Below are 7,608 nucleotides of genomic sequence, written 5' to 3' on the forward strand. Positions count from 1 at the left end.
TTTTAGGAGGAATTTTACTTTCAAATTGATTTAAGAACATTATTGACGATTTCATTTGTTTAAGTTATATCCTGAGATTTTTTTCCAAATACATCAAGAAGTTCTAATAGTTCAGAAATGGATTTTTCCATGTTTTTAAGAAATATTACATCATCCGCAATAAGGGCCAGGCAATGATCTTGGTGTCCAATTAATATGCCTGTTATATTTTGGTGTGTTCTTACCGCTATTGTCAGTGGTTCTATCGCTGAAAAGAACAGCAGGCGGAATAGGGGTTCCCCATGTCTACATTCTTCGTATATTAACACTTCTTTTCTTTATTTTTTTAAAACTGTTTAAATGTAAAATATAACAGTAAAACTGTTTTAAAATTAGAAAAAAAAGTGTAATCTTTAACTGTGTAGGATTTAGAGGTCAGATTAGCTACTGTTCACTTATATACTCATTGTAAAAGGCATTTATATTTGGGGTGCCCACATTTTGGCACACAACTGTACCCCAAATAAGTGTCTCTATCTTGCAAACAACTTAAATCATTAAACATTTCAGTTGCCTGAGTTCGATAAAGTTGATCTAATCTCAGGGTTAAATGATCTGACATCATGAGGACATTCTTTTTATACTGTGATGTATTAGGCCATTATAAACAATGTTGCAAATCAATGCACAGGACTGCTGTATGGCAATTAGAGCATCAACAATACTTCAGTGGATATAAGCTTATTGCTGGTCAATATTTGGTGTATTCTGTATGTTGGCCAATAAGAAAAATATGACCTGTGGTTAAGATATTGGAATTTCTCTCAAAATAGCTATCAGTATTCACATCAGTTAGGCTATACTGGTAGTTTATGATTTTTGCATCAATGTGGTAAGGGAGTTTGATTGGTTACATATTTCATTTGATGATTTAACCCAAAACACATATTCCCAACTGGTTGTTTCATCAAGTTTTGTAAGAAAATGTATTATGTGATATAAATGAAACATTCTTTGATAGAGGATGTTTTGCCTATCAGCCACTTCTTAATACAGGCAGGCACAGGTGCCACATTTAGTTTTATAGCTATGATAAACTGTGCATGTATTCATGGTCTTTCCTTTGTTAAACCAGTGTACAAAGAAAAAACACTTACAAAAACAAAATATTTTATTCAATTTGTTCATTAAGATTATCATACATTTTTGCATTGAAACAAGCTTCATTTTGGTATGGTGAGTCGTGTGTGTCCGCTTTGACGAGGATCTTGATTGAATACGTCGAATGCTTCCATACTCAAAGAGACACTTGGTTGTGGATTTCAAGAAATATACGTTTGCCTGGAATAATCATGTGATGAGATTTGAGCAAAGGTTGCATTTTTTAAAAAGGAAGACTGCTTTAAAAAATAAAATAAAAAGATATGGAGACATTCCAAAATATACAAACAAGATCCGGCAGGCCTATGTTCTGAGAAGAGGTCAGGCATGTGTTTGAGAAGCACTTTTTGGTTGAGCTTTGAGGCAATGTTTGAGATGGCCTTGCTGGTGATGTGTGTGTGTGTGTGTGTGTTTGTGTTTGCGCGCGCCCGTCCGTCTGTCTGTCTGTGTGTGTATGTGGGAAGAAAACAGATGTGTATAAGAAGCAATGAGTTGTATTTGAGGAAATGTACTTGCAGCTGCTGTGTGTGTGTGTGTGTGTGTGTTTTGTGCTCAGAAGGAGAAGTATTTGGTGAACCACTCCTGTTTCAGCCCTTCTGTTCCCCTCTGCTCCAGATACTGGCCTCTAGAAAACACACAGGGAAAATGCAGAAATTGACTATTTAAATATATATATATATATATCATTATGCTAAGGTTCAGAGCATTGTGCTTATTTTGAAACTAGTGAAAGACTGAGCAAAAGACACTTTTTCTAGTGAGGTGATGTCTTGCAGGTAGACAATAACAAAAACGGGAAAGCTGCGCACTCATAGCGCTGATGTATTTATCATTTTGATTTGTTTTTTTCAGGATAAGACACTAAAAGACAGGTGTTTCAAATCAGGCAGTCAACTTGAGAGACCAATCATAGGAAAGGCCGAAACCATTAACATTGGTTGGAGAAGACAATAATACTTCCCAGTCCCAAGTGTCCCAAAAAGGTTTTTTCTATTCTCCTTAATTTTTCTTTTAGATTTAATTTTTTTACACAGTGACTTGAAAGATATTCAAAATTACACAGTGTAGTTTTTGTTTAATTTGGTCTTTAATATTGAATAGTTTTTCATTTGTGCTAGTTGATTTCTTGATTATATGTTTTGGCTTTTAGGACTGGGTTATCATATTCTGCAGGACGTTTGCCAAAACGTCGATATTTCTTTATGTCGATATACGTTATATTAAAATGTTTTTACCTGATTGATTGGGCCTGCAAATGTGCATGTGGCTCCTGGCAGGAGGGCGAGACGTAGCGGATGCCCGTCTGCGATGAGGGGCAGACGGGGAGCGGGGCGGTGGGCGCCGGGGTGGGAGGGATGCAGGAAGTCCGGGATCTGGTAGAGCGAGGGATAGAGGGGGAGGAATGTTGGCTAAGGGGGAGGGAGATGTGCTTGTGTGGGAGAGAGGAGGTGGAGTAGTGGAAGGTGGTCTGAGGTTGGGAGGTGGACTGGTGGGGGAGGGTTGAGGAGGAGTGCTGATGGACTGAGGAAGAGGAGGAGGAAGACGATGAGGAGGAGGGGGGTATGAAGGTGCTCCTGTTGTAAGGACCGACACTGGGGATGCTGGTGGCACGAGGAGGAGACTCCACATTCTTCCGCTGTTAGGACAAATCCACATATAGTCGATTTTAAAAACTAGCATAGTTTACGTCAAAATGGTTTGTCCATTCAACTTTTGTAAATGGACTGCATCAAAGTGCTTTACACTCTACAGACTCCATATATGGCTCCATATATTTAATAGCCAAGTTATTAGTTTATAATTTCTTATTATGAGTGGTAATTAAAACCATGGGCACATTACACAGAGGGGAATCTGTCGATTGGGAAGTGTGTCAGGGAGAAGTTGGCTTTGGCCCCGTGTGCACTTCTGGCTGGAAGGAGGCTCATTTTGACTAAATGTTTTGTGCACGCAAACACACAAACTCACCCTCATGGTTGGCGTGACGCTCCCGGCACGGGACTTGCTGTCACGAAGCCTGAGGGTGCTGTTGTCCCCGGCAACAGGAGGGTGGAGCTGCAGCTGATGCCTCTCTTCCTGGAGGGAAGGAGGATGAGGAAGGACTTACATTGGCCTCATTCACAGTTGGTGTTGTTGTTTCATAAGACTTGTGTCTGGAGGGTGTATTTGTTTGCTACTCTGCCTCATGCCACACAGATGGTACATACAGCACTTGCCTACCCATATATGACCCCTGATGTTTAATGAATACAATGTTTCAATTGAATTTGTTTTGAGTGGCAAAAATAACGCATTTTAGTTTAAGTCTGGGTCACTACACTGTTGAATGGCCGGCCATTCTGCACCATTTTTCTCAGCTTATTTTGCCAGTTAAGAGGATTCAATATTTAATCTCAACTCAAGGTTCCCCTACCTGCCAGTTCTGGAGCTTTTCTCACGGTCCTGAACAAACTCAAACTATTTTGCTATGTACCTTTATTGGATAGCAACCGTTAAGAGACCAACAATGGAGCAAGAAAGAGGGGTTCAACAACAACATCCCCCGGAGGGAATCAAACCAGCAACATTAGTCTTACATGTTACACATCCTGTATGCATTCTATCCACTATGTCACCAGGTCACCCCCAGCTCCACATGCATGAGAAGAATCCAAACTAGGGCAAACTAAATCTGCTAATGAAGACTGTGTGATGTGATCAGAAGCTGCACAAAAAGCAAGAAGTGGACCTTGAGTTGAGATCAATGAAGATACAGAATCCTGCTTAAAGGTGTAGTAAGTGATGTTAATCCAATACACTTTTTGTCAAATTCCGTGAATATCTCTTCACGGTCACCTAGCTCTGAAGCGCTGAAGAAAGAAATATGCAGTTAAAGGGGAAATATTATGCTTTTCCATATCTACAATTTTATAATGTTGGATTTTCATGTTTACATTGCCAGAACAAATAATAAGGTTTTTAGACAAATACCTGTGAGCTAAAACATTCAGACTTCCAACTATTCTGAATGTTATCTGTCTGTGAATCTGGGGGGTGGATCTGAAGATGAGGTTGTACTTTGGTTGGTTGCATTTAGCAGTTGAGATCAAATTTCAACAATATTTGTGCAGAATCACTTACTGCACCTGTCAATACAAGTTTTTCCCACTCAAATCAGGAAAAACATATTTTTCCAAGATTAAGGTTGGTACAAGGCACAAACAAGTTTCTGTTATTGAAAGTGTGTTTGAGTGAGTGTGTGCGTGCGTGCGTACGTGCACTCTCACCACTAATCTTTTGATGAGCTGGTCTCTCTCAGTCAGTCTCTCCTGAAGTCTCCCCAGATGGAGGTCATCAGTTCGAGGCTCCCTCCTCCTGCACCGTTCCTCCCGCTCACGCAGTCTGCAGTTAAATCATATACACAAACACACACACCTTTCTCACATACCCGCCCTTTAAACTGTGTGTACTGTATCTCCGCATGTTTGTCCTCCACTCACTCGTTCTCCAGAGCCACTATGCGAGCCTGCAGGTGCGTCTGGGCGCTGCTGTATTCAGACACCAAACTCTGCATCTCCTTCTTGTGCTGCCTCCTGATGTCCTCCACCTCGTCTCTCCTCTTGTCCTCTTCCCGTTCCTTCTTCTTCTCCTCGTCCACTTCCTCTTCTTTAACGTCCTCCTCTTTCCTCTCCTCCCATTGTTTCTGCGACTCCTCCAGTTTCTCCATCTCCACCCTCAGTTTCTCCACTTCCTCCTTCAGACGTTGTGCTTCTTCTTCCAACTGGGCGTCTCTCTTCTTCCGCAAATCTACGACTTCCTCTTCTTTTTTCTCTTCAGCTTCAGGATTCTTCTGTACTGTCCTGATAAGGGACAGCAGATCCAATAAAAAGGACAGAAACAATGGAAGTGGCCCGTTAAGTACAATAAAACCATTGTGATAAAGATATTCTTTTTTGTAAATGAGTGAATTATTAATGATGGGACTGCTGCTGCTAATTTGGCCCATTTTTCCCTGTACTGCTATCATTTACTGTGAACTAGTTTTCATATAGACCATATAATAAATAATAAACATCAACAATGAAACTACACACAAAAGTGCATGTGTGCCATACATTGTCGTATACACCAGTGAACCCTTAAAACTAATTTTAACATAGATATGTACAACCTTATAGTGAAAGATTATCCAAAATCTTCTGTCATCTGGTAAGCAGGGATAATAATAAGAGTGCTGAAATTAAATCAAATGTAGCCAATTCCCACAGTTTTTAAACATTTTTTTCTGTACATAAGAGACAGTTCTACATTTTAGGAAATTTGCTTTCCTGCCGAGAGTTACATGACATGACTGATACCCGTGTATCTATATGACAAATATTAAGCTTAACTTATCTTAAAGTGAATGGTAGTTGTTTATGGGTTATGCTACAAGTAGCTCTGAAGCTTACCATGGCTGGGCGTGGCTATAATGTGTTCATTTGTGAGCAGTATATGTGTTAAAATGTGTATTTACAGTGGGGCTCAAAAGTTTGGGCACCCCAGGTAAAAATTTGTATCAATGTGCATAAAGAAGCCAAGAAAAGATGGAAAAATCTCCAAAGGGTCTCAAATGACAGATCAGACATTCGTATAATATGTCACAAAAAGTTAGATTTGTATTCCCATCATTTACACTTTCAAAATAACAGAAAACAAAAAAATGCCGTCTGCAAAAGTTTGGGCATCCTGCAAAGTTAATACCTTGTAACTATATGTTCAAACGCTGATTTTTGTGGTGAGGACATAGAAGAGGTTTTCCTTTGATGACTCTTCCATGAAGACCATATCTGTAAAAGTATCTCTTCATAGTGGAATGGTGTACCACAACGCCAGTGTCTGCCAGGTCTTTCTGGATGGATCGTCCAGTCAAACGTGGGTTTTGACTTGCTTTTCTCACAATCCTGCGAGCTGTTCTGTCTGATATTTTTCTTGGTCTTCCAGATCTTGCTTAAACTTCCACTCTTCCTGATGACTGCCATATATTAATTACATTCCAAACAGAGGATATTGGCATCTAAAAACCATTTGCTATCTTCTTATAGCCGTCTCCTGCTCTGTGAGCGTCAACTATTTTCAGTTTCAGTTTTCTAGATAACTGCTTAGAAGATGCCATGATGCTGATTGTTGAGGCAAGGTCAGATGAGTCTGGCCATTTAAAACCTTAAGATTGACATCACATGGTCCTTCCAGACGATGATTGAGAACAATCAATGACGCTGTCAGGTCTCAGCTTTCCAAAGGGGGTGGTGCATGCTATAAACTGCAGGATGCCCAAACTTTTGCAGATGCCATTTTTTTGTTTTCTGTTATTTTGAAAGTGTAAATGATGGAAATAAAATCTAACTTTTTGTGACATATTATACAAATGTCTAATCTGTCATTTCATGCCTTTTTGAGATTTTTTCCATATTTTCTTGGCTTCTTTATGCACATTAATAAACATTTTTACCTGGGGTGCCCAAACTTTCAAGCCCCACTGTAGTTCCCTTTGGGTGGAGTCAGACCAGCTGTTTCCCCCCGTTTCCAGTCTTTGTGCTAAGCTAAAGGGATCCTGGCTGCTGTTTCATATTTCTCACACAGACATGAGAGGGGTATTGATCTTCTCATCTAACTATTCGCAAAGAGGCACATGCTGTCCTTTTACAAGCATATGTTTTTGGGAAGTTTGGGACTGCTGATTGGATGAAACAATCAATATGTGTGATGTTAAAATAACCACACCACTTCTTTCCTTACCGTTCCTTTAATTGCTTCTTTAGTGCTGCATTTTCTCTCTGCAGCTCCAACATAGCACAGCGGCTCTCATCCAGCTGTCGCTCAAATACCTGGTACTGGTTCTGCTGCTTCAGATCCTACACACACAAAAACACACACTAGATACACATTGTCCATATCTACCTAAGTTCTAAGATTCAAGCAGTAATGTCCTTTGTTAACTTAATCCTCTCATTCATGTGAACAAACAAGATATCAATTATGAAATGGTTGTGTGTTACCTGTTGCAGAGCCATCATCTGTGTGTGTGCCTGTAGTTGAGCCTGCAGGTCTTCTATCTGCTGCATGTGTCTCTGGGTCATCTGTCTGCTCCACTCTGTGTGCTGCTGGGTCAACTCTGCACGTTGCTTATCTGATATCACACACACACACAAACACACGCACACAAAAAACACATGCAGAAAACAAAATCCATCTGGCCCACTGTAACAGGTACCCTTCTGCTGTTGCCATGGTGAAGTGTATCCATGGCAATAGCAACTTCACTGTTGAATTTATAATGTGTGTGTGTGTGTGTGTGTGTGTGTGCGCGCATTCATTCATTCATTTGTCCATGCAGCTGTGTATGTTCTATACAGAAAGTGTGACTGTATTGTCTGCATGTGCTAATTCTAATGCCTGAATCGGTTAGTGTGTGTGTGTGTGTGTGTGTGTGTGTGTGTGTGTGTGTGT

The 7,608-nt window shown here is 40.2% G+C and overlaps 1 protein-coding gene across 2 annotated transcripts in view; it reads right to left on the bottom strand.

Annotated features, from left to right (window-relative positions):
* Positions 1–1,132: 1,132 nt before the first annotated feature.
* The window catches only part of fam184b (family with sequence similarity 184 member B), a 24,074-nt gene continuing 17,598 nt past the window's right edge, over positions 1,133–7,608 (bottom strand). The window contains exons 12-18 of one of the 2 annotated variants that reach the window (XM_034858039.1): positions 7,158–7,288; positions 6,898–7,013; positions 4,620–4,979; positions 4,407–4,521; positions 3,109–3,216; positions 2,376–2,776; positions 1,133–1,765 (exon numbers count right to left, since the gene is read on the bottom strand). In XM_034858039.1, the coding sequence (XP_034713930.1) occupies positions 1,693–1,765; positions 2,376–2,776; positions 3,109–3,216; positions 4,407–4,521; positions 4,620–4,979; positions 6,898–7,013; positions 7,158–7,288 (1,304 nt within the window). In that variant the 3' untranslated portion in view covers positions 1,133–1,692. Of the gene's footprint in view, positions 1,766–2,375; positions 2,777–3,108; positions 3,217–4,406; positions 4,534–4,619; positions 4,980–6,897; positions 7,014–7,157; positions 7,289–7,608 lie in introns of both variants that reach the window. The other variant, XM_034858030.1, reaches the window with a different exon arrangement.

The sequence above is a fragment of the Etheostoma cragini genome, chromosome 2 (assembly GCF_013103735.1).
Source record: "Etheostoma cragini isolate CJK2018 chromosome 2, CSU_Ecrag_1.0, whole genome shotgun sequence".
In the NCBI taxonomy this organism is placed as follows: Eukaryota; Metazoa; Chordata; class Actinopteri; order Perciformes; family Percidae; genus Etheostoma; species Etheostoma cragini.